We start from the raw sequence: 27611 nt of genomic DNA on the forward strand, positions 1-27611 counted from the left end.
ATCTCTCCGCACATCGATCACCAAATCTGTGTTCTGTGGGCAGATGTCGTTACATAGAACGTGGAACTACAGCACAGGAGCAGGCCCTTCGGTGCACCATGATGCTGAATTAAACTAAATCTCTTCTCCCTGTACTCGATCCATATCCCTCCATATTCATGTGCCTGTCTAAGTCTCTAAAAAGCCACCATTGTATCTGCCTCCACCACCACCCCCGGCAGCACATTGCAGGCACCCACCACTCTCTATGTAAAAAAAAACTTGCCCCCGCACATCTCCTTTAAACTTTCCCCCTCTCACCTTAAATGCATGTCTGTAGTATTAGACATTTCTACCCTGGGGAAAAGATTCTGACCGTCTACCCTATCTGTGCCTCTCATAATTTTATAAACTTCTATCAGGTCTCCCCTCAGCCGCTGACGCTCCAGGTAAAACAACCCTAGTTTGTCCAAACTCTCCTTATACCCACTTATCCAGGCAGCATCCTGGTAAACCTGTTGTGTACCCTCTCCAAAGCTTCCACATCCTTCCTGTAATGGGGTGAGCAGAGCTCTGCAATTTCTGCCTCTGGTCATCTCAACCTCTTGCCGCAGGCACCAAATCTAACCAAGCCCCACACTAATCCCGAATCTGGCTTCTCCTCACCGAGATCCAAGATGTGAAGGTCGTTCAGGAACATGCGGCTCCGATTCCCACCGAAAAGGATCAGTTTATCTCTCAGGAGGGTGGCAGAGTGACTGGAAAGAGAGAGAGAGAACAGAGGCCAGTTGTTAGACAGGGCTCAACTCGGAGTGGGACCTTGATGCGGCAGGAGCAAATGCCCAGGCTGCCTGCCTGCCTTCACCTTATCCCCCTCCCCACCCTGACTGTACATTCGGGGCAGATCAGGCTGCACTCTGAGCACGCACCCACACAGGGGCCAGGGGCAACACTCTCGTCTCCTGGAGGACTACCGGCTCAATCCCTACTGGTACCCGGGGAAGGATGGAGGACATGGACAGGCAGTGCCACACCCTCAGTTGGACATCTTCAGACTGATGGGTTAAACCAAGGACCCATCTGCCCTGGGATGTTAAAGATCCCACAACCACTGTTTTGAGGAAGCACAGGAGGATTTCTTCCTAGTGCGCTGGAGCCAACAGTCATCCCTTATTCAAACTCTCTGAAAGAGACCCTCTGATCAGTAGTGAGAACTTGCCGTGTGCAAGTTGGCTCAAGAGGCGAGACTTCTGCCACTGAGTTGACAGTCAACACTACGTCAGAAATGGAAGGTGATGTCAATAAAACCCCAGAAACTCTTTGAGGGAAGAAACCCTCTGTCCCAAGTTTGTCCATCCATTGCTCCAGCCACGCACCAGCTGCCCTGTGAATGGACCAGGCCACTCGCCTGCACCTTTCCAGTGCAAGTAGGCACTGCCAAAAAGTTTGGGTTGCTGTTTAAAGATAAGGGTCAGCCCACTTACAGGTGAGGTGAAATGTTTTCTCTCAGAGGGCAGTGAGTCTTTGGAACTCTCTTCCTCAAAGGGCAGCGGAAGCAGTCTTTGAATAGTTTTAAGCTACAGGTGGATAGACTCTTGATAAGCGAGTCAGAGTCATACAGCACGGAAACAGGCCCTTCAACCCAACCCATCCATGCTGACTAGTTGCCTACCTGATCTAGCCTGCATCTGGCCCATATCCCTCAAACCCTTTCCTATCCATGCACTTGTCCAAATGTCCAAACATTGTAATTGTACCTGCCTCAGCCACTTCCTCTGAAAGCTCATTCCATATACCCACCACCCTGTGTGGAAAAGTTGCCCCTCAGATGAAAGGTTACCAGGGGGAGGTGGTAATGTGGTTATAGGCAGATCAACCATGATCTTATTGAATGGCAGAGCAGGTTCGAGGGGCCGAGTGGCCTCCATTTGCTCCTAACCCATATTACTACACTGGAGTCATCCACACCCAGAAAGGAGCAGAAACCCAATCCCACGGCAACTGCTCTGCCCATGACCACAAGAAACTGCAGAGTTGTGGACACAGCTCAGCACATCACGGAAACCAGCCTCCCCTCCATAGACTCTGTATACACTTCTCACTGCCTCGGTAAAGCAGCCAGCATAATCAAAGACCCCACCCACCCCGGACATTCTCTCTTCTCCCCTCTCCCATCAGGCAGAAGATACAAAAGCCTGAACATACCACCAGGCTCAAGGACAGCTTCTATCCTGCTGTTATAAGACTATTGAACGGTCCCCTAATACAGTGGTTTTTAACCATTTTCATGCTGCTGCCCCCCAGAACATGTCCTTGTTAGATGGTGACCCCCAAAGCCCACAAAATCAAACAATCGATAATTCATGCATACAACACTTAAATTACTGCACATAGGCCCTATTGAAATAGTGACTATTTCAATCACCGATAATTACCAGCAGTGCCTTTCAGTGTTCAGTTCAATGTGAAGATTGTGCCTGTTTTGCACTGCAGAGTTTGTCCAAACGTGGTGGTATGTGCGACAAACATACACGTATGTCATCCTCAATATTCAGTCTTGATCTGTATTTGGTTTTCATGGCAGTGACTGCAGAAAATGCTATTTTGCACAAGTAAGTGGTTGCAAATGGTAACAGAACATTGACGGCTTTGCCGGACAGCAGTGGATACTCCTGGGAACATGCTATCCAGAATGACAACAGTGACATTCAGTTGAACTGCAAGCACAAAGTCCTGTCAGATGACAGTTCAGCCAATTCTTCTTGTTCACGTCCAGTTAAATCAGTAAGCATGCATTCAAACAGATTTCGAATCCAATCAAACACGCTCATGTCATCGTCGCCGAAATACTCATGGAAATAATGTGACAGCTGTTGAATATGGTTCAAAACAGTGCTCGCAATGGCCTCTGTCTTAGTCTCGTTCACTGTCAGAAAGTCAGCCAGCAATGGAAACATATCATAAACGCCTTGCTCGCATCATCCCTTCCAGATACAGAGTTTTTTCTGGAAGGCATTGATTTTGTCGTGTGTTTTCAGAACATTTGAGCCAGGTCTTTGCAATGATAGATTTAAGCTATTCAAAATGTTGAAAATATCTGCAAGATAAGCTAATCTGGCAACCCACGTCTCATCTGTCAAGAACTGTGCCAATGATCTGTTATGTTCATTTAGAAAAATGAGCAGTTCATCTCGCAATTCATATACACGCTGCACAATGCGGCCTTGTGACAGCCATCTGACTTCTGTATGTAGCAACAAATGCTTATGCTCGGCTTCCATTTCACGGCATATGTTTTCAAACAAACGATGATTGAGCGGCCTGGCTTTGATAAAGTTAACGATTTTAATGCACGTGGAAAACACATCCGCAAGATTTTCATCAATATCCTTTGCAGCCAAAGCCTCACGGTGAATCATGCAGTGGGTTGCTGCTACGTGTGGAGCTACTTCTTTCACTCGTGTGACTAGACCCGACTTCTGTCCAGTCATTGCGGCAGCACCATCCGTGAATACTCCAATACACTGTGTCCACACCAATGCTGATTGTACAAAAAAAAAGTGTCAAGCACACGGAAAAGTTCTTCACTGGTTGTACACGCTGGGAGTGCCTTGCAAAACAGAAAGTCTTCCAAAGCCTCTCCTTCCCAGCAATATCGAACATAAACCAACAACTGCGCAGCACTGGAAACATCAGTACTTTCATCGAGCTGAATCGCAAATCTGACTTGTTTGAAGACGTGCTATCAGCTGGCTCTGTATATCTTCTGCCATATCGCCAATTCTTCTGCTCACTGTGTTATCAGACAGTGGAATGGCTTTCAGTTTTTGACTGGATTCTTTTCCCAGTACAACTTCGCACATATCTACTGCTGCAGGCAGTATAAGCTCTTCTCCAATTGTGTGAGGCTTTCTGGAACGTGCTATTCGTAATGCTACCGAATATGATGCGTGAAGAGCCTTCTCACTTACAGTGGCGCAGGCTGTCATTTTGCCTTTCTGCTTGAGGTACAGCTCCTTTTGCCGCTCAAAATATTCCTTCAGCTTACTGGCAATATCTGGATGCACTGTTGTTAAATGGCGCTTCAATTTCGCTGGTTTCATTGCATCGTTGGACAGTGTTTGCAAACACACAACACGAGAGGTTGGTCCGCATACGAAATGTATTCTGGATCGTACTTGCGTTGTTTTCTCTTTCGGTCACCCTTATCCCCTTCGTCATCAGAATCTTCTGGTTTCTGGTCAGCTTTTCTCTTCAGAAATTTCTCCATACTCAGCAATACACGCTGGACAGTTTAATTACTATTACTGATACATAAAATTATCAAAACTAACCTAAAATTTACACGCTTGCACACTTTTTGTTTAACAGTGATGTCACTATGGCGTAAATGCACGGTAAGTAAGCAATATTATTAAGGCACACCAACAACGTCACTCAGTCTCGCTAACACTACAGTGCACAACAGAATAGTAGTGAGTGGTGAACACTACTGACTACTCTGACTACACAAATTGAATATTAAGCGGCAGCTTACCAGAAGGGAACACCGTCTAAGTCTCTAAGATTGTCGCCTACAACAGATAGAATAGATATGGCCGATTTTCTGAATAGTGGAAAACTGGAGCAAGCAAGTAAGCTACGTCTTTGTAACAGGTCGCTTTTCCGTTTTTTTCTTGGCTTGCTCGCGGACCCCCGGCAGGCTCCACGGACCACAGATTGAAAACCTCTGCCCTAATATGATAAGATGGACTCTTAACCTCACAGTATACGTCGTTATGACCTTGTACCTTATTGTCTGCCTGCACTGCACTTTCTCTGTAGCTGTAACACTTTATTCTGCATTCTGTTATTGTTTTCCATTGTACTACCTCAATGCACTGATGTGATGAAATGATCTGTATGGATGGCATGCAAAACAATGTTTTCACTGGACCTCGGTACACGTGACAATAATAAACCAATTTACCAGCTGACCTCCACTGGCCAGTCCCGACGACCCGCACAAGCAACTTACCCACAGCGAGGGAGCGGCCTCTCACCCACCACGATGGGCTGGTACCAGATCTCGTGCTCGGGGTTGAAGATGTAGAGGGTGTTGCTGTAGACCTGCCCGCCCTTGGGGGGCCAGAAGAGGAGCCCGCCAAATATAAAGAGCTCCCGCTGGAAGACAGCTGCACTGTGATAGGCCAGGGACGGCACCTTGCCCTTCCCCTGTGGCAGGAAGGCAGAGGGAGTCCATTAACCCTGGGTACCTCGGACACAGAAACACTTCCTTGCTCTTCAGGGCAAACCGCGACACACAGAGGACAGCCAGATTAACGTTGATCAAAACAAACCCTGGCTCTGCTTCTCTCTCCCAACCTGCTGAGCATTTCCAACATTCCCCGGTTAACTTCAGGTCTCCTATAAACCAGTGCAAACTGCCTGCGTCCAGAGCACAATGGATGCAGCAAAGGATACAGCGGGATACCCCTCCTGTGCCCACACACTCCTCCCAGCCTTGCCGTCACCCCAAGCAAACCTCCCTCAGCTCCGACTCCCACAGACCCTACCCCATGGGGGAGTGAGCTCCACTCGGCCCATCAACCATGGTTCCAACCTCTCCACGGGTTCCTGATCAAAGGGTCACAGCACTGATGGCAAACCCTGCTGCTGGGAGCCAATATTGAAAGCACGTTGAAAGTTGGGCAGGGTGTGCAGGATGACAATGGGGAAGTGAACGGACATTGCTTTAGATCCAAGAGTATTCAGTGAGAATGAGGTGGTGCTGGGAACTGTGGGCTGGAAGATTCAGGGGCTCACAAACAGAAACCACAAATACTGGAGGACAGACAAGAAAATAAAAAGAAATCTCCGTTTCAGGCACCAAGTGCGAGGGGGGTGTGGATGGGAAGTGAGCTGGGGCAGGGGGCGGGGTAGTTAAGCCACAGCTGGATAGACCCTGCAGAGTGATCCCGTTTTGACCAGACCACAAGGGACCATGCTGGATGGCTGACATTATGAGAATAGGTCACAGAGACTGGGTCTGTGTGCTCTCCAGTGATCTCATCTAAGGGTTTAAATTGATTGAGAGATTGATAGGGCAGAGAGTGTGTTGGTGGAGTGGGGGGGTGGTGGGGGCAGGATCCAGAATGAGGCGCTGAACCTTAAAATTCAAGCCAGTTCATCCTGAGGGTCTTCCATGGCAGGAAGCAATTCCACAGGCAGTGCATTCAATTTCTAGTTCTGATGGAAGGTTATTGACCTGAAATGTTGACACTCTTCCCTTCTCCTCCCCTCAGATGCTGCCTAATCTTCTGAGTATTGCCAGCACTTTGATTTTATTTCAGGTTTCTGGCACCTGTGAGTTTTTTTTGCCTTTTGATGGATTTCTGCTGGGTTTGGGAATTAAGGATTACAGAACCGGGCAGATGGAGTTGAGATGCATAACAGCCACTGAACAACTAAATTGCCTTGAGGAGCTGAGTGGGTTCTAGTTCCTGGGTAACAAGCCCCAGGGGCCGAGCCACCTCCCATTCCTGCGGTCCAAAATGTCAACGGCCGTCTCTACTTACAATCACAAAGGACCACTTCCAGGTCAAGGTGTCCAGGATGTAGACGTTGTTGAAACATTCGCCATCTTTCTTCCCCCCAAATATGTAAATGCGGTTGGCGTCAGAGTCATAGGTCGCCGAGTGACCGCGGACACATTGTGGGATGGGGATGGTCAGTGTGGAGGTCGTTTCCAGGGGAAACCAAAATATGTCACCATTGTCTGCGCAGAAGGCCAAAAGTCAGAAGTCATTCATACCGATAAGATCCGTGAAAAAACAACAGCCTGTTTTTTTTTCGGTGAGGGAAGAGTGGAGGGTGGTGGGGAGAGGTGAGGGCACTAACCCACATTAACCTACACAAACACGCACCTCATTTTCCAGCCTCTCCACGATCTCGCCCCTCGCTGCTCCCGTCACCTCCTCCACGATCTCGCCCCTCACTGCCCCGTCACCTCCTCCACGATCTCGCCCCTCACTGCCCCGTCACCTCCTCCACGATCTCGCCCCTCACTGCCCCGTCACCTCCACCACGATCTCGCCCCTCGCTGCCTCGGTAACCTCCTCCCTGCCTCCATAACCTCCACATTCCTCCAATTCCAATGCGAAATGGTTTAATTGATGTTGTTCAAAGGGGGAAGGGGTGTAGTTGTGAAAAGATACTCTGGAACAGAGTGCCTACAACTCGTTTATTCATTTCGCCTATCAGCGAAACAGGTCTACAGCGGATGCCGTCTCCCTGGCCCTACACTCAGCTCTGGAGCATCTGGACAGTAAAGACACATACGTTAGACTATCGTTTATTGACTACAGCTCTGCCTTCAATACAATAATTCCAAGCAAGCTTGTCACCAAACTCTGAGACCTAGGACTCAACACCTCCCCTCTGTAACTGGTTCCTTGACTTTCGAACTAACAGACCGCAATCAGTAAGGATAGGCAGCAATACCTCCGGCACGATTATTCTCAACACTGGTGCCCCACAAGGTTGCATCCTCAGCCCTCTACTCTACTCCCTATACACTCACGACTGTGTGGCCAGATTCTGCTCTAACTCCATCTACAAGTTTGCAGATGATACCACCGTTGTTGGCCGTATCTCAAACAGCAATGAGGCGGAGTACAGGAAGGAGATAGAGAGCTTAGTGGAATGGTGTCATGACAACAACCTTTCCCTCAATGTCAACAAAGCTAAAGAGCTGGTCCTTGACTTCAGAAAAGGGGGGGCAGTGTACATGCACCTGTCTACATCAATAGTGCTGAGGTCGAGAGGGTTGACAGCTTCAAGTTCCTGGGAGTGAACATCACCAACAGCCTGTCCTGGTCAAATCACGTAGAAGCCACGGCCAAGAAAGCTCACCAGTGCCTCTACTTCCTCAGGAGGCTAAAGAAATTTGGTTTGTCCCCTTTGACTCTCGCCAACTTTTATCGATGCACCATAGAAAGCATCCTATCCAGATGTATCACGGCTTGGTATGGCAACTGCTCTACCCAAGACCGCAAGAAACTGCAGAGAGTTGTGGGCACAGCCCAACGCATCACGGACACCAGCCTCCCCTCCTTGGACTCTGTCTTTACCTCTCGTTATCTTGGTGAAACAGCCAGCACAATCAAAGACCCCACCCACCCAGGTCATTCTCTCTTCTCTCCTCTTCCATCGGGTAGAAGATAAAGGAGCCTGAGAGCACGTACCACCAGACTTAAGGACAGCTTCTACCCACTGTGATAAGACTATTGAACGGTTCCCTTATACAATGAGATGGACTCTGACCTCACGATCTACCTTGTTGTGACCTTGCACCTTATTGCACTGCACTTTCTCTGTAGCTGTGACACTTTACTCTGTATTGTTACTGTTTTTACCTGAACTACATCAATGCACCCTGTACTAACTCAATGTAACTGCACTGTGTAATGAATTGACCTGTACAATCGGTTTGTAAGACAAGTTTTTCACTGTACCTCGGTACAAGTGACAATAATAAACCAATACCATTTTTCAGAAGTTGGGCTTCACGGAAAAGGCCAGCATTTATTGCCCTTCCCCAATGCCCTGGGGAAGGTGGAGGTGGGCTGCAACACAGCAGAATCCCCTACTCTTCCCTTCACAGTCTGTTTCCAGAGGCAGAGGCTTAATGAATGTTTATCGTTTGGAGGGTTGATGAGAATGGTTCATCTGATGTAGTCTACCCGAATCTTAGCAAGATAACAAAGTCCTACAGGGCAAGTTGATCAAGGAAGTACAAGCCTTGGGTTGTTAATTAGCTCAAGGGGAAGAGAGCGCACAGGGTAAATGATAGACAGGGGTGTTAGTGACTGGAGGGCTGTGTGCTGATTAAATTCACAATCAAGAGGCTGGAATCAGAGGAGCTCTGAGATCCCAGAGGATGGCAGAGATTACAGGGGCAGAAGGCTGAGAACCTGGAGGGATTTGAAAATAAGAATGTGGCTGGGAGAACACATAGAACAGTACAGCACAATAAAGTGCCTTCAGCCCACAATGTTGTGCCGACCTTTAAACCTCACCTAAGACTATCTAACCCCTTTCTCCCACACATGCCTCTTTTTAAATTCCTCCATATGCTTATCCAGCAATCTCTTAAATTTGACCAATGTACCTGCCTCCACCACCGCCCCAGGCAGCGCATTCCATGCCCCAACCACCCTCTGGGTAAAAACTTTCCTCTGATACCTCCCTTGAACATCCCACCCATTACTTTAAAGCCGTGCTCTCTTGTATTGAGCATTGGTGGCCTGGGAAAGAGGTGCTGGCTGTCCACTCTATTCCTCTTAATATTTTGTGTACCTCTATCATGTCTCCCCTCATCCTCCCTCTCTCCAATGAGTAAAGCCATAGCTCCCTTAGTCTCTCCTCATAATCCATACTCTCTAAACCAGGCAGCATCCTGGTAAATCTCCTTTCCAATGCTTCCACATCCTTCCTATAATGAGGCAACCAGAACTGGACACAGTACTCTGAGTGTGGTCTAACCAGAGTTTTGTAGAGCTGCATCATTACCTTGCGGCTCTTAAATTCGATCCCACGACTTATGAAAGCTAACACCCCATAAGCTTTCTTAACTATCCTATCCACCTATGAGGCAACTTTCAGGGATCTGTGAATATAGACCCCCAGATCCCTCAGCTCCTCCACGCTACCCAGAATCCTGCCATTGACTTTGTACTCTGTCTTGGAGTTTGTCCTTCCAAAGTGTACCACCTCACACTTCTCCAGATTGAACTCCATCTGCCACTTCTCAGCCCAGCTCTGCATCCTATCAATGTCCTTCTGCAACCTTCGACAATCCTCTACACTACCCACACCACCGACCTTTGTGTCATCTGCAAAACTTGCCAACCCACCCTTCTGCCCCCTCATCCAAGGAGGTGGGACAGTGGTGGTTAGTGAGCACACAGGTGATGAGGGAGCTGGATTCTGGGTGAATTAGGATATGGAGTGGGGGCAGCAAGGTTTTTAAGATTAAGGGGATGTTTTCTTAGGAATCTGTGAAGCCACCACCAGGTGTCCAGTGTCCAGCACAGGCAAGCAGTGGATGCAACTCAGCAGTGACAGGCTTGTGGAAGGCCACAGGTAACCTCGCTCAGACATTGGTAGATTAACAGCACACAAGGAGCCTTTCAGCCCACTACCTGCTATATCCAGGCTGGTTATAGCTACTCAGCCTAGTCCCACTTCCCAGCTCTTGGCCCTCGGCCTTGGAGATGTTGCCAGGGCTGAAGACTGTCTAGGTTGGAAGTAGTTCTTTGGAACACAGGAGACCCGGGGAGATTTCACTGGGATGTGTAACAGTACGAAGCCCAGACAGGGTAGAGGGGTCAGTAATCACTTCTGTGCAACTTCATAGAAGCTGCAAAAATTGTTTCTCCCAGCAAATGGCGGGGGTTCAGAACTCATTGTCTGAGTGGTAGAGGCAAAAGCCCTGGTCACACTTAAATGTTCCCTGGATGGACCTTAAGCCGTGACCTACAGACCACGAGCTGGGAAGTGGAATTAACCTGGGCTGTTTTTTGCTGGCACAGATCTGATGGCCTGAATGGTCACCTTTGACAACCCAAGTTTCCCCGATTCTAATCTGACGTTCTTTGCCAGGGCGATCTCACTCACCAATCTCCAGCTTCCACAGGCCGTCCTTACAGTAGCGGTTCTGAGGTCCCTCTCCTCCGATCAGAATGGCCGTGTCCGGGTCACTGAGGCACAAGGTGTGATCCCAGCGAGGGCTGGGACAGGCTGCAGGGCACCGAGATGGAAACGTCACCGCTCGGCTCACCAGGTGAACAGCCCTGGGTCGTGACTCAGGACCGACAGAGACAGTCCTCCACGTTAAACCACCCCAGAACAATACAGCAGCACAAGCTGGGCTAATTCTGCGGCTGCAGAGCCTCTCAACACCCCTTGAAGAGAGGCGTGTGACTGCTGTAGCTGCACACACCCACCCTCGCTTAACAAAGCTACACGGCCACACAAAAACAACTTATACTTACATAGCCCCTTTAACATCATAAAGCATCACAGGGTACTTCAAGCGAATTCCAGAGCTTTGGGAGCTAAAGGCACAGCCACTGGTGATGCAGTGTTGGGCATTAGGGATGATCAAGGGACTGGAGCTCAAGGGGAACACTGAGATAACGGGGCTGGGGAAGGTTACAGACGGTGGGAAGGATGAGAACCCGAGGGATTTAAAAAGGCAAGAATCTTGAGACGGAGACATTGCTTAAGCAGGAGTCAGTGTAGGTCAGAGAGCACATGGGTGGCAGGTGAACAGCCCCCATGCAAGTCAGAGTTATACAGCACGAAAACAGACCCTTTGGCCCATGTTGTCCATGCTGACCAAGGTTTCTGTCCAAGCTGGTCCCATTTGCTCACGTTTGGTCCATATCCCTTTAAACATTTCCTCGCCACATACCTGTCCAAGTGTCTTTTTCCCTGGACTGGAAGAGGCTGAGGGGTGACCTTATAGGAGTGTATAAAATCATGAAGGGCATAGATAAGGTGGATGGTCACAGTCTTTCCCCAGGGTTGGGGAGGTTGGACAGGCTTAGGAAGATATGGGCCAAATGGGACTAGCTCATGTAGGCAGCTTGGTTGGCATGGACGAGTTGGGCTGAAGGGCCTGTTTTAGGCTATGCAACTCTATGTCTATAAACAAAGGAAAAGATTGGTGAGATAACTTTAAGAGAAATGTCAAACAAGTGGTTCACACTCCAACTGTCTAGGATAGGCAGGCCTGGTAACACATAATTCTTTCACCGGGGCTACAACCTGGCACTGTAAAGGTCAATTGAGAAAGGAATTGGCCTCATCACAGCCTGTGGCATAGCAATGATCAAGTACAGGGCACCAACATGGGTCAGAGGGAGGCCGGCAGATAACAAGCCTGTTACAGTGGTGGGGATGGGAGTGTGGAGGGAGCTTTACTCTGCACCTAACCCAGGCTGTCCCTGCCTGGGGCATGTAATGGGTCCTTGGATGCCCCAACGAATATTTCATTCCCTAATACCCCCCTTCTTCATCTGAAAACAATGCAAAAGATTCCATCCATTATGAGAGTTTTTTTCGCGAGTGCCACCTCTCCCTCCTGGGGATCACGGATTATCCCTGTCGGGAACTCCTTCTCACTGCTCAGTTGTATCATGGACGCCAAGAGACCAAATCAAATTCCAACTGGGCCTCCCTTCACATCGCACTCTGCAACATCCAACCCGGGGAGCTCACTCTCTGCAGTTCCTAGCACTGTGTGCTGAGGTGGTCACTAGAACCAGGAGCCCCGGTCGATTGCTTATTCCCCCCACCACCCCACCCCTCAGGAAGGAGGCCGAGCAGGTTCACAGCTCAAGGTTTACTCACTCAACAGCCTCTTCACATCCGACTCACGTCCTGGGGATAGAAAACAAGCATCAGTCTCCAGCACCGCTCATCCCTGCATCCTCCACCCCATGCACACACACTCCTGTTCACATCAATGGTGCTGAAGTCGAGAGGATTTTAGAGCTTCAGGTTCCTAGGAGTGAACATCACCAATAGCCTGTCCTGGTCTAACCACGTAGACACCACAGCCAAGAAAGCTCATCAGCACCTCTACTTCCTCAGGAGGCTTAAGAAATTTGGCATGTCCCCTTTGACCCTCACCAATTTTTATCAATGCACCACAGAAAGCATCCTATCCGGATGCACCACAGCTTGGTATGGCAATTGCTCTGCATGGGACCGCAAGAAACTGCGGGGAACTCAGCACATCACGGAAACCAGCCTCCCCTCCATGGATTCTGTCTACAATTCTCGCTGCCTCGGTAAAACAGCCAACATAATCAAAGACCCCACCCTCCCCAGACATTCTCTCTTCTTCCCCTGTCCCATCAGGCAGAAGATACAAAAGCCTGAAAGCACGTACCACCAGGCTCAAGGACAGCTTCTAGCCCACTGTTACAAGACTATTGAATGGTTCCCTGGTACAATAAGATGGACTCTTGACCTCACAATCTACCTCATTATGACCTTGCACCTTATCGCCTGCACTGCACTTTCTCTGTGGCTGTAACACTTTACTCTGCATTCTGTTATCGTTTTCCCTTGTACTACCTCGATGTACTGATATGATGAAATGATCTGTATGGACGGCATGCAGAACAGTTTTTCCACTGTACCTCGGTACATGGGACAATAATAAACCACTTTACCACCACCTCTGCAAGGCCAGTCACTACAGCAACACCCCTCAGGCAGCAGCCACGTGCCAGGGGCTCTGCCTGGTGATCCCGAGTGGGTCAAACCTCATGCCCCCCTTGTCAGAACTCCTTCCACTTCACCGTCAGTGGTGGCAACGAGCAGTGCAAGGTTCCCAGTCCTCCCTTTCCCCAGACACTTCCCCTTCCTGGTGCTGTAACCAGCATTAGAACATAGGATAGTACAGCACAGAACGGGCCCTTCGGCCCACCACGTTGTGCCAAACTGATTAAACTAATAATTAAATGCCGAATCCCTTCTGCCTACACAACGTCCACATCCCTCCATTCTCTGCACATCCACGTGCCTTTCTAACAGCCCCTTAAACACCTCTATCATATCTGCCTCCACCCCCACCCCTGGCAGTACATTCCAGGCACCCACCACTCGTCACGCATGTCTCCTTGGAACTTACCCCTGTCACCTTACATGATGCCCTCTAGTTTAAAGGCAGCGTGAGGGGCGATTTTTTAAAAAAAATATAAACGCAGAGTGTGGTAGGTGCCTAGAATAGCTTACCAGGGGTAGTAGTGGAAGCAGGCAGTTTGGTGGAGTTTAAGAGGTTTTTAGATAGACACATGAATATGAAGGGAATGGAGGGATACGGATGATACAGAGGAGGACATTTCGTATAAATTGGCATCAAGATCGGCACAACACGGTGGGCCGAATGGCCTGTCCAGTGCTGTACTAGAAGCAGTGTTTTGGGGAAATGGGTTCTGGATTCCTGTCTCACTGTGCGACGTCACAGCCACCAGGCTACGTCCTCCTTGTTCTGGACCTCGCCCACCAAGGGGAATGGGACCTTTCTGTTTCCACTGTTACGGACTCAGTGAAAGTCCCTTTAAGATAGAGAGTGTGTGTATGTGTGTGTGGGGCGTGCTTACGTCAATAGAAGATAAAGGACGTAATGACGTTGTTGAAGAAGTCAGAAGAAGGAGAGAGAGAGAGAAGGGAGAGAGACACCAGCCTGCTTGTTTTCTCTATCGATGGATGAGAAACAATAACTGTGTTTGCCACTGAAATCCATGTATGGAAGTTGGAAGTAATCCAGTGGAGTTCACTTTGTTGCTGACCTGTAGAAGGAAACAGGTATTTGTGTGTGGACGACCACGGTTTGGATGCTTTTCGGGGTGAGGAAGTCACTACCGAGTAAACACTGAAGTGTCGTTTGGGTTCCATCGTGGAACATTTGGATTTCGTATGTACTCTCTCTATGTTTTCTACATCTACATCTTATCTTCAGACAACGGTGGTTGTTGAAGAAGCCCTTGCTCATGTTTCACCTTATGGCTGGCGGAACTGAACTTTAAGAACCATTCCGGAACTGGGAGTTTTGGACTTTGTCACACACACACACGAAGAGTTTAGTTTTGGGGGTAACGTTCGAGGTTTAACATTTTTGAATTCTAACATACTAACATTTTTACTTTTATTTTACGTATTATCATAAGTAGTGATTAATAAAACAGTTTTTAACACTGAATCATGCTCAGTGTGGTTCTTTTGTTGCTGGTTTGTGACACCACCATTCAATCACCTCAAGCTCTGAGGTTTTATTCCCCCTCCTCCCTACCCACTAATACCCCCAAACTCTAGATTATCCTCTGCAGCTTTGCATTGGAACTGGAGTGATCTGGCAGCAATCACACTGAGCCAAGGGGTGTGAGCATGGGCAGGTTGTCCCCACCTGTCATCTCCTCCTCCTCCTCCTCCTCCTGATGGTGGCTGTTGGAAGAGCCCGGGGCCTTCGGTGGGGTGAAGAAAGGTCCTGGAGGACACCAAGTCTCCCCGTTGGTCTTCGGTACATCCAAACCCAGGCTCCTACCCTGCTGGGCAGAGGTCACGCCAGGCTGTGAAAGGGACAGTATCGTCAGCCCAGAACCGATCGATGACTCCCACCCTGCCAGGTTTTCACAGCACGCACAGTGTCCTTACAGAGAGTAAATCAACTTGACGGGAAAGGGTCAGAGATATAGGCAACAACTGGTATGTACCCATCAGGAGTAGGCCACTCCGCCCCTCGAGCCTGCACTATCATGTAATAAGATCACACCTGATCCAACTGTAACCTCAACTGCACCTCCCTGTCCATTCCTGGGAACTGTTCACCCCTCACTTACCAAGAATATGTCTACCTCTGCCTTAAAACTAACCAAAGACTAGCATCCTCTCCACCCTGTCAAGACCATTCAGGATCTCATGTGCTTCAATCAAATCCCCTCTTGTTCTTCTGAACTCCAGCAGATGCAACCCGGCATGTCCAACCTTTCCTCAGGAGACAGCTCACCACTCCAGGGGCTAGTCTAGGGAACCTTCTTGGAACTGCTTCCAATGCATTAACATCCTTCCTTAAGAGATCAATGACAGAGGCTGGAATTTGGAGCAAAAGACAAGCTGCTGGAGGAACTCAGCAGGTCAAGTAGCCTCTGTGGGAGGGAAGATACAGGAGCTTGAAATCCCAGACGTCTAGACTTAAGAACAGCTTCTTCCCCACAGCTGTCAGACTGCTGAACCAGTCACGTCTCTCACACCCCCTTCCCCGTGGTGCTGCTACATTCTCAGACTCTTAACACTCCCTCTCTCAGTTATTCTGTTGTCACTTTAGCATCACTTTTTGACCTACCTCAGACTGCACTACTATTTTGCACCGTTCTGTTGTTTTGTATTTATTGTTGGATTTATTATTACCATGTACATGGTTTACTCTGTGAGCTTCACATGAGCAAGTAACTTCATTGCACCCTCATGTAGACGACAATAAACTAATTGGAATCCGAAGAGGAATCATCGATGTTTCGGGTTCAGACCCTAAATCAGGACTTCTGTCAATACTGCACACAGTACTGCCAGATGTGGTCTCACCAGTGCTATATATAACTGGTCTAACCTCCCTACCTTTGAATTCAATTCCCTGAGCAATACACAATAACATTATTAACTTCCCTAATTACCTGCTGTACCTGATACTAACTGCTATGAATCATGCACATTATACTCCATCTGCCAGATCTTTGCCCACTCATTAACCCGTGCAGACACTGCACCACGAGGACACACTTTCTCACCTTGCTTTGGACCATCAGATGAAGAGAAACTCTTTCACTAGGTCTAGAATAAGGCAGTAAGGTCTCAGAATTAGAGTAACTCGGGTGCAATTGGAATATACCTTCACACAGAAGGTGCGGGAAACCGGAATGCTTTTACCAAAAAGGCTCTGGATTCTGGGGTCAACAGAAGCTTTCAACGTCAAGACCTGCAAGCAAGGGCAGGCAACAGTAGCTGATGTTCAGAGCAGGCCGATTGTATGCTGGCAGAATGGCCTTCTCCTGTTCTGACCCTGCCACCCTGAAAGTGATATCGTGGGTTCACCTGATCAATACCACTGCCCTTCCATCCCATCATCCATGCATCCACCAAGAGTTATAGAGCATGGAACAGGTCCTTGGGCCCCATTGGTCCATGCCAACCAAGATGCTCATCCAAGCTAGTCCCATTTGCCCCATAACCTTCTAAACCTTTCCTATCCATGTACCCGTCCAACTGTTTTTAAATGCTGTTATTGTACCTGCCTCAACCACTTCTTCTGGCAGCTCATTCCATAGACTGACCACCTTCTGTGTAAAACAAAAGTTGCTCCTCAAGTTCCTATTCAATCCTTCAGTAAATTCTTCAGGCAGAGGGTGGTGGGTATATGGAACGAGCTGCCAGAGGAAGTGGGTGAGGCAGGTACATTAACAACATTTAAAGGACGGTTGGACATGTACATGGATAGGAAAGGTTTAGAGGGATATGGGCCAAACATGGGCAAATGGGACCAACTTAGATGGGAATCTTGGTCAGCATGGATGAGTTGGGCTGAAGGGCCTGTTTCTGTGCTGTATGACTAAATGACATGGGCAAAATTCACTCCCTGCCTTTGGCAGGGACCAGGAAAATATGTGAAAGAGTGAAACACAGACTGATGGGGCTGGGACCAGTGGAGAATGCCCAAGACTGGTCCATTCACCTGCCCCAGGGAAACCTTACTTACATCAGGAAGGAAGCTGGGGGAAAGCAGGGAGACGTCATTCATCAGATCAGCCAGGACGGTGTCCGGGTCCTGGTGAGACTGAGCACGGCACACCGGAGTGCTGCTCACAAAGTCAGTCTTTGATACCTGCCAGGAACAAAACAGCAGTTCACAATTCCAACCACTTCACTGCCCTCTCCCTCTTCACAACCTGACCCAGGGACTGGCACAAGGAAAGGTAAATTGGTTTATTATTGTCACGAGGCACGGTGAAAAACTTGTCTTCCATGCCATCCAGACAGATCATTTCATCACATCAGTACATTGAGGTAGTACACTGTCCTAACACAATTTCTTTAACTGTGAGAAGGCAAGAATTGACTGTTGCTGATCTGTTACCAAAACACTCAAATTCTGGCCTGTCTTCATTATATCTGCATTACATAATAGAAATGTGCAGATCTTAAAAACGGCTTTGGCATGGCCAAAGTTTGAGTGGCTGGTGAAAAGTGTGATCCAGTTATTCATTTGCTCATTCAGTAGAGGGTTACTGTTGTAAATAACCATCGGCAAATGTTGAATGCTCTTTGCTCTTAATAAAATCCAAATCCAACTAATCCAATCCAATGTTGGCTTTCGAATCCCTCTTTGAGGAAAGGAAGCTATGTGGAGCTGCACCAGTTTCCTTTAACCCAGAACCTGATCCACTTCTGCCAAGGCGGACACGGTAGTGTAGCAGTTAGCATAACGCTTATCCTCAACACTGGTGCCCCACAAGGCTGCGTCCTCAGCCCTCTACTCTACTCCCTATACACTCACGACTGTGTGGCCAGATCCTGCTCTAACTCCATCTACAAGTTTGCAGATGATACCACTGTTGTAGGCTGTATCTCCAACAACGATAAGTCGGAGTACAGGAAGGAGATAGAGAGCTTAGTGACATGGTGTCATGACAACAACCTTTCCCTCAATGTCAACAAAACTAAAGAGCTGGTCATTGACTTCAGGAAAGGGGACGTCTACATCAATGGTGCTGAGGTCGAGAGGGTTGACAACTTCAAGTTCCTGGGAGTGAACATCACCAACAGCCTGTCCTGGTCAAATCACGTAGAAGCCACGGCCAAGAAAGCTCACCAGCGCTTCTACTTCCTCAGGAGGCTAAAGAAATTTGGTTTGTCCCTTTGACTCTTACCAGCTTTTACCGAGGCATGTATCCGGATGTATCACGGCTTGGTACGGCAACTGCTCTGCCCAGGACCGCAAGAGACTGCAGAGAGTTGTGGACACAGGCCAGCGCATCACGGACACCAGCCTCCCCTCCTTAGACTCTGTCTTTACCTCTCATCGTCTTGGCAAAGCAGCCAGCATAATCAAAGACCCCAACCACCCCAGGACATTCTCTCTCCTCTCCTCTTCCATCGGGTAGAAGATACAGGTGCCTAAGGGCACATACCACCAGACTTAAGGACGGCTTCTACCCCACTGTGATAAGACTATTGAATAGTTCCCTTATACAATGAGATGGACTCTGACCTCACGATCTACCTTGTTGTGACCTTGCACCTTATTGCACTGCACTTTCTCTGTGGCTGTGACACTTTACTCTGTACTGTTTATAGTTTTTACCTGTACTAAATCAATGCACTCTGTACTAACTCAAGGTAACTGCACTGTGTAATGAATTGACCTGTATGATCGGTATGCAAGACAAGTTTTTCACTGTACCTCGGTACAAGTGACAATAATAAACCAATACCAACGCTATTACAGCACCAGCGACCTGGGTTCAATTCCCACCGCTGTCTGTAAGGAGTTTGTATGTTCTCCCCGTGTCTGTGCGGGCTTCCTCCGGGTGCTCCGGTTTCCTCCCACATTCCAAAGAGGTACGGGTTAGGAGCTGTGGGCATGCTATGTTGGTGCCAGATGAGTGGCAACACTTGCAGGCTGCCCCCAGAACATTCTCAGTAACACAAAAGGTCGTATTCCACTGTGTTTTGATGTACGTGACTAATAAACATCTAATAAATATCTAATAGCAAGGGAAAACAATAACATGCAGAATAAAGTGTTACAGCTACAGAGAAAGTGCAGTGCAGGCAGACAATAAGGTGCAAGGTCATAACAAGGTAGATTGTGAGGTCAAGAGTCTATCTTATCGTGCTAGGGGACCATTCAATAGTCTTACAACAGCTGGATAGAAGCTGTCCTCGAGCCTGGTGGTACATGTTTTCAGGCTTTTGCATCTTCTGCCCGATGGGGGGTGGGGGTGTGGTGAAGAGAGAATGTCTGGGGTCAGTGGGGTCTTTATGTTGGCTGCTTTATCAAGGCAGAGAGAGGTGTAGACAGAGGACACTGGATTGCATCACAGAAACTGCCTGGTTGAGGTTAAACAGCACACTGGCCCCCTTCCTGAGGAGCAGCCAAATAAGGAGAGCCCAGAGGCTGACCACAGGAGACCGAGTGCAGGACACCAGCGATCAGGAACCAGCGGTGTTTGTATTCCAATTTGCCAAAGACACATAGAACTGGAATTGAAGGGAAATGATGGATGAATGAGTAGACAAGGTGATGAGGGCATTCGGCATGCTGGCCTTCACTGGCCTGGGCACTGAGCAGACAAGGTGATGAGGGCGTTCAGCACGCTGGCCTTCACTGGTCTGGGCACTGAGTACAAGAGTTGGAATGTCATGTTACAATCATACAGGACGTTGGTGAGACCACACTAGGAGTACAGTGCGCAGTTCTGCTCGCCCAGCTATAGGAAGAATGTCATTGAGCTGGAAAGGGAGCAGAAAGGATTCACGAGGATGTTATCAGGACTGGAGGGCTTGAGTTATGAGGAGAGACTGGACGGGCTGGGGCTGTTTTCCCTGGAGCGAAGGAGGCTGAGGGGTGACCTTATAGAGGTTTATAAAATCACGAGGGGTGTAGGTAAGGTGAATGGTCACAGTCTTTTCCCCAGGGTAGGGGAGTCTACAACTAGAGGACACAGGTGTAAGGTGAGAGGGGAAAGATTTAAAAGGGACCTGAGGGGCAACTTTCACACAGAGGGTGGTGGGTGTGTGGACCAAGCTGCCAGAGGAAGTGGTAGAGGTGGGTACAATTTCAACATTTAATAAGACATTTGGACAGGTACAGGGATAGGAAAGGTTTAGGGGGATATGGGTCAAATAACACCAGCTCAGGTCAGCACCTTGGTTGGTATGGACGAGTTGGGCCGAAAGGCCTGTTTCCATGCTGTACATCTCTATGACTCAGGGATCCAGGGAAGGAGAGGGGCGTGAGATTAATCAGATCACCCTGTCAAAAACTGGCAGAAGCACAAATGGACTCATTCCCTGCTGCATCCTTCTATGAATTTGCCTTAATCTTGTCTCCTCTCACCACTTCAGGACAACCAATCAAGTACTTCTGAAGAATTCTCAGTGGCCTTTAATCAATCTGCAGGACCTGGGCTTCACCAGCAAGGTCAGCATTCACTGCTCAACCTGCAGCGCCCTGAAGGAGGTGCTGGTGAGCCACCTTCCTGGAGGGGAGCCTGCAGGTGGTGGGGCTCCCCTGCACCTGCTGCCCTTGTCCTGCTTGGGTTTGGGAGGTCAGTTGGAGTACCTGGGCGAGTATCCTCAGCGTTTAGTAGGTGGCCCACACTGCAGCCACAGGGAGTGAATGTCTAGAGGGGTGTCAGTCAAGCAGTCAGCTTTGTAGTATGCTAGGTGCAGCAGCCAATCTGCACACAGCAAGATCCCACAACCAGCAGCATGGAAATAAGGAAACAATCTACCTTGGATATACATTGGATGAGGCCAGGACACTGGGGAAAGCTCCTCAAAATAAGGTAACCAAGAAGATTGAGAGATTAGAAGGATATTGAGATTAGAATGGCCAGACAGAAGGATTAGTACAGAAGGGCAAGAAGGTCAGCATGGATGAGTTGGGCTGAAGGGCCCGTTCCTGTGCTGTACAACTCCGTGCTACACTGATATTCTGGGAACATTTACATTGACCCAAGGGGGAAGTAGGACTGGGCATTCAACTCTCTCAGGGAGCCAAGGCGGAGGGGATAGAATTGGCCGTCGTTCACAGCAGAATGAACAGCAGATATTCAATCTCCAGCTTCAGTGGCAGCCCAGGTCACACAGAGAGGAAGCTTGAACAGGCTGCACCAAAGTGCAAGCACAGAGCAAGTCCATCCCTCAGGGACCAGTCCACAGACCTTCACCTGCACCTCCAGAGTCAAAGTCAGGATTCAAATCCCAATCCAGTATAAATCCAGGCCAATCCTCCAGGACAGTCCCAGGGCATCACTTAGTGAGTGCCACCTGGTGTGGGGGCACCCACCACCAGCTGTCCATCCAGGGGCCATGCCCAGGGAGCCCCCCCTGCACCACCAGGGGACCCTTCCCCAGGGAGCTCCCTCTCCCCCAGTGTTAGAGGGTCTGGACAGTGGGTGCACCCTCCCCCACTCTCAGAGGGACTGTGCCCAGGGGATCCCTCTCCCCCTGCTAGCAGCAGGTTTGTGCCCAAGGAGTGCTTGTGACTGAGACTGACAGAATGCTCTGGGCAGCTCCTACCTGTCCACTGAGGATCAGACACAGTGTGGGCCAACCCGATCGTTCCACCTGCTCGCTGGCAGCAGCTGTCAGTTCAGTCCTCCAGTCCCCCTGCCACACCAGGCACCTGGGGAGGGACAACCGAGATTGCAGGAGTCAGCATACTGGATCTCGACGCACAGACAGCCCACACAGCTCTGCACTCTCCTACCATCTGCAAATATATTCGGCAAAAACTTTGCTGTCCATGCCCTGACGTGTATTCAGCTCCATTCACCCGTCACCCCTGTGCTCACTGATCCACTCCAGCTCCTTGTCCTGCAGCCTTGCCCCATTCCTTCCAGATTGCCAACCTGTTAATTGTTAAATCCATTCCCTCCTTACCCCATTCCCATTTCCCCACCCAGCTTGGGCCCTCCCCTCTCACAGTACCACACCCAATTTCATCATGAAACACAGGGCAAGCCCAATAGCACAGCTGCTGCCTCACAGCTCCAGAGACCCGGGTTCAATCCTGACCTCCAGTGCTGTGTGGAGTTTGCACGTTCTCCCTGTGGCCACGTGGGTTTCCCAAAAGGGTGCTCCAGCTTCCTCCCACATCCCAAAACATTAGTACATTAATTCGGCATTGTAAGTTGCCCCTCGTGTGTAGGCGTGTGGTAGAACCTGACGGAGTTGATGGGAATGTGGAGAGAATAAAAAGAACAGGATTGGTGTAAATGGGTGGTTGGTGTCCAGCATGGACTCAGTGGGCCGAAGGACCTGTTTTGGTACTGTAGGCTTCTATGATCTCAAAAATTAGCCATTGGCTTGCACGAAAACTGGGCCCCACCTTGAGGCAGGGAGTATTGACAAGAACTGGAGCCCGAGGCCGCAGCCATCGGCAAACTCCAGAGGCTGTCTGCAACAGACCAGCACACCTCAGGCAGCAAACACCATCTGCTGCAGACCGTCAGAGAATCCACCGCGGCTTGAGGCAGTCCAGGGCCCTCGCTCCCATTACACTCCACCAGCCAAGGGTCCAATGTTGGCTCCATGTCACGAACTTCCACCGGTTACAGATTGGAGCGGGAGTGGCGATGGTACACGTGGACAAGTACATGGATGGGAAAAGTTGAGAAGGTCATGGGCCAAACATGGGCAAATGGGACTAGCTTCGGTGGTCACCTTGGATAACATGCATGAGTTGAGCTGAAGGGACTGTTTCCATGCTGTATGACTCTATGAACACTGACATGGCCCAGATGGGCTGAATGGTTTGGTTCTTTGCTCCAAGTTCCCAGTGACAGCAGGTACAACATTTTAAACTCGGTCCATCGACATGAATGCTTCGCCCAACTAGAGACTAGAACATTGATCACAGCTGCAGCCGCGCACTGCCTCACCTCACAGCTGAAGAAAGCATTCCAATTCTCTGGGGTTTTAGTTCAGGGCCCACCGAGACCTCGACTGAGAAAAAGGTGTCCTTGGAGTACACGTCCCAGTTCCCAAGGCCAAAAATCACCAGGTGCTTGGGTAGAGGGACCTCCAGGCGGCAGTGGAAGAGGGAGCCACAGTGTTCACTGCAAGGCAAAAGGAGCAGGAAAAGGAACGGTGTGAGCTGGTGGGAAGCCGGACAGACTTCAGTCATCGCCCCACCGGAAAAGGGCAGGGTAATCCCGGGATAAACAGAGACACTACACTGTCTGCGTGTGTTTGTGTGTGGGGGGTGTGGGAATGAGGAGAGAGGGGTGGGGGGTGAGGGGAGAGGGGTGGGTGGGGGGGAGTGAGGGGAGAGGGGTGGGTGGGGGGGAGTGAGGGGAGAGGGGTGGGTGGGGGCGGTGAGGGGAGAGGGGTGGGTGGGGGCGGTGAGGGGAGAGGGGTGGGTGGGGGGGTGAGGGGAGAGGGGTGGGTGGGGGGGAGTGAGGGGAGAGGGGTGGGTGGGGGGGGGTGAAGAGAGGGGTGGGTGGGGGGGTGAGGGGAGAGGGGTGGGTGGGGGGGTGAGGGGAGAGGGGTGGGTGGGGGGGAGTGAGGGGAGAGGGGTGGGTGAGGGGGGTGTGGAGAGGGGTGGGTGAGGGGGTCGGGGGAGGTGGGTGGGTTGGGAGGGTGAGGAGAGGGGTGGGTGGGTGGGGGGTTTCGGGGGGTAGGGGGAGGTGGGTGGGGGGTGAGGAGAGGGGGGTGAGGAAGGGGGGTGAGGGGGTCGGGGGAGGTGGGTGGGTTGGGAGGGTGAGGAGAGGGGTGGGAGGGTGAGGGGAGGGCGAGTGTGAGGGTGAGGGGAGGGGGTGGGGGGGGTGAGGGGAGGGGGTGGGGGGGGTGAGGGGAGGGGGTGGGGGGGTGAGGGGGGGTGGGGGGGTGAGGGGGGGAGTGGGGAGGGGGTGGGGGGTGAGGAGAGGAAGTTAGCTGGGGAGGGGGTCTGTTGACCGCCGTTACCTCAGCAACCTGCCGGGCGGCTCCGCCAGCGACCGCACCGCGTAAAACTCCATCGGCCGCGCGTTCAAATCTCCCGCGCTCACCGCCAGGCCCCGCCCCTTTGTCCGCCGCGGCCTCGCCAGGCCCCGCCCCTTTGTCCGCCGCGGCCTCGCCAGGCCCCGCCCCTTTGTCCGCCGCGGCCTCGCCAGGCCCCGCCCCTTTGTCCGCCGCGGCCCCGCCAGGCCCCGCCCCTTGTCCGCCGCGGCCCCGCCAGGCCCCGCCCCTTTGTCCTCAGCGGCCCCGCCAGGCCCCGCCCCTTTGTCCGCTGCGTCACCGCCAGGCCCCGCCCCTGACGAGTACTGGTGGGTTTGGTGGGGGGGAAGTGTCAGGGCAGCAAGCGGAGGGACAGTGGGGAAAGGAGATGTTAAGCCTACAGGCAAAGACCAATCCACTGGGTGATGAGCCTGGTGGGACTAATGCAGGGGGTGGTGTAGGTGAGGCAGGTGAACAGCACCGATCAGCATGATGTAGCCATTAGTGAGACTTGGCTGCAGGAGGGGCAGGACTGGCGGCTCAGTGTTCCTGGTTCCGATGTTTTAGACGTGATAGAGGGGGAGGGATTAAAGGGGGGGTGGGAGGAGGGCATTGCTCATCGGGGAAAATGTCACGGCAGTTCTCGGAGAGGACATACTGGAGGGCTCATCTACTGAGGCAGTAGGGGTGGAACTGAGGAATAAGAAAGGGACGACCACGTTCTTGGGACTACATTATAGACCACCCAACAGTCAGTGAGATTTAGAGGAGCAAATTTGTAGAGTGATAGCAGATAGCTGCAAGAAAAGTAAGATTGTGATAGTCGGTGATTCTAACTTTCCACATTGACTGGGACTCCCATACTGTAAAGGGATTGGATGGGATGGAGTTTGTCAAACGTGTTCGGGAAAGTTTCCTTAATCAATATGCAGAGGTCCCAAGTAGACAGAGCACGATACTCGATCTCCTCTTAGGGAACGAGACAGGGCAGGTGACAGAGGTGAGTGCAGGGAAACACTTTGGATCCAGTGATCATAATTCCATTAGTTTCAAGATAATCATGGAGAAGGACAGGACTGGTCCTCGGGTTGAGATTCTAAACTGGAGGAAGGCCAATTTTGATGGCATCAGAAGGGATTGGGCAGGCGTGGATTGGGATCGGCTGTTTTCTGGCAAAGAGATGCTTGGTAAGTGGGAGGCCTTCAAGAGTGAAATATTTAGAGTACAGAATCTGTATGTTCCTGTTAGGATAAAGGCAAGGCTAACACGGTTAGGGAACCTTGGTTATTGAGGGATATTGAGGCCCTGGTAAAGAAAAAGGAGGTGCATATCAGGTTTCGGCAGTTGGGATCAAATGAAGTGCTTTAGGAGTATGAGAAATGCAAGAGAACACTTAAGAGAGAAATCAGGAGGGCTAAAAGAGGACATGAGGTTGCTCTGGCAGACAGGGTGAAAGAGAATCCCAAGGGTTTCTATTGCTACATTAAGAGTAAAAGGATAACAAAGGACAAAATTGGTCCTCTTGAAGATCGGTGTGGTCATCTATGCGTGGAGCCGAGAGAGATGGGGGAATCCTAAATGAATTTTTTGCACCTGTGTTTACTTGAGAGACAGACACAGAGACTATAGAACTGAGGCAAAAGAGTAGTGAGGTCATGGACTGTATCTGCATTGTGGAAGAGGAGGTGCTGGCTGTCTTGAGGTGAATTAGTGAAAATAAATCCCCAGGGCCCGATGAGGTGTCCCCTCGGACCTTGTGGGAAGTTAGTGCAGAAATTGCGGGGACCCTGGCAGAGATATTTAGAATGTCCTAAGCCCAGGTGAGGTGCTGGAGGACTGGAGGATAGATAATGTTGTTCCATTGTTCAAGAAAGGCTCTAAGAATGGGCCAGTGAGCCTGACGTCAGTTGTGGGTAAATTATTGGAAGCTATTCTGAGGGACAGGATATATAAGTATGTGGATAGACAGGGCCTGATTAAGGATGGTCAACATGGTTTTGTGCGTGGTAGGTCATGTCTAACCAATCTTATAGAGTTTTAAGGAGGTTACCAGGAAGGTTGATCAAGGGAAGGTGGTGGACGTTGTCTACATGGACTTCAGCAAGGTCTTTGACAAAGTCCCGCATGGGAGGCTGCTCCAGAAGGTTAAGTCGCTTGGCATTCAGGATGAAGTAGCCAATTGGATTCAACATTGGCTTAGTGGGAGAAGCCAGAGAGTGGTAGTAGATGGTTGTGTCTCTGATTGGAGGCCTGTGACCAGTGGTGTGCCGCAGGGATCGGTGCTGGGTCTGTTGTTATCATCTACATTAATGATTTAGATGATAATGTGGTAAACTGGATCAGCAAATTTGCAGATGACACCATGGTTGGGGGCGTAGTGGACAGTGAGGAAGGCTATCAAAGCTTGCAGCGTGATCTGGACCAGCTGGGAAAATGGGCTGAAAAATGGCTGATGGAATTTAATGCAGACAAGTGTGAGGTGATGCACGGTGAATGGTAGGGCACTGAGGTGTGTGGTAGACCTAGTAAAACAGACCCATAGTTCCTTGAAAGTGGCATCACAGGTAGATAGGGTCGTAAAGAGAGCTTTTGGCACTTTGCCTTCACAGTACAGGAGTTGGAGTGTTATGCTGAAGTTGTATGAGACATTGCTGAGGCCAAATTTAGAGTATTGTGCGCAGTTCTGGTCACCTACCTACAGGAAAGATATCAATAAGCTTGAAAGAGTGCAGAGAAAATTTACATGGATGTTGCTGGGACTTGAGGACCTGAGCTATAGGGAAAGGTGAATAGGTTAGGACTTTATTCCCTGGAGCACAGGAGAATGAGGGGAGATCATATAGAGGTATACAAAATTATGAGGGGTATAGATAGGGTGAATGCATGTAGGCTTTTTCCCCTCAGGTTGGGTGAGACTAGAACTAGAGGTCATAGGTTTAGGGTGAAAGGTGTAATATTTAAGGGGAATTTGAGGGGGATCTTCTTCACTCAGAGGGTGGTGCAAGTGTGGAACGAGCTGCCAGCGGAAGTGGTGGGTGTGGGTTCAATTGTAACATTTAAGAGAGGTTTGGATAGGTCCAAGGATGGGAGGGGTTTGGAGGGATATGGTCCGGGTGCAGGTAGATGGGACTGGGCAGGAAAACAGGCCAGCATGGACTAGATGGGCCAAAGGGCCTGTTTCTGCACTGTAGTGCTCGAGCCCCTCAGAACCGACAAATAACTCTTTTAAAGAGAATTCGTCAGAAGAGATTTCTAGTCTTATTGTTTGGGATACTTTCAAAGCCCTTATTAGAGGTCAAATTATTTCTTATACGGCAAGCATCAGGAAAAAAGCTGACAGAGAAAGAGCTGATCTAGTTGATCAACTGAAACTA

General features: G+C 50.0%; 1 protein-coding gene across 1 annotated transcript in view; it reads right to left on the reverse strand.

Moving 5' to 3' along the window:
* zgc:163014 (uncharacterized protein LOC100038766 homolog) overlaps positions 1-24292 on the reverse strand; it is a 38610-nt gene extending 14318 nt beyond the window's left edge. Inside the window, exons 1-10 of the mRNA XM_052016120.1 lie at positions 24226-24292; positions 23202-23378; positions 21838-21943; positions 17288-17413; positions 14945-15107; positions 12379-12408; positions 10639-10761; positions 6537-6736; positions 4997-5193; positions 646-737 (exon numbers count right to left, since the gene is read on the reverse strand). Coding sequence (XP_051872080.1) covers positions 646-737; positions 4997-5193; positions 6537-6736; positions 10639-10761; positions 12379-12408; positions 14945-15107; positions 17288-17413; positions 21838-21943; positions 23202-23378; positions 24226-24278 — 1267 coding nt within the window. The 5' untranslated portion in view covers positions 24279-24292. The remainder of the gene's footprint in view (positions 1-645; positions 738-4996; positions 5194-6536; positions 6737-10638; positions 10762-12378; positions 12409-14944; positions 15108-17287; positions 17414-21837; positions 21944-23201; positions 23379-24225) is intronic.
* Positions 24293-27611: the final 3319 nt, after the last annotated feature.

The sequence above is a fragment of the Pristis pectinata genome, chromosome 1, assembly GCF_009764475.1.
Source record: "Pristis pectinata isolate sPriPec2 chromosome 1, sPriPec2.1.pri, whole genome shotgun sequence".
In the NCBI taxonomy this organism is placed as follows: domain Eukaryota; kingdom Metazoa; phylum Chordata; class Chondrichthyes; order Rhinopristiformes; family Pristidae; genus Pristis; species Pristis pectinata.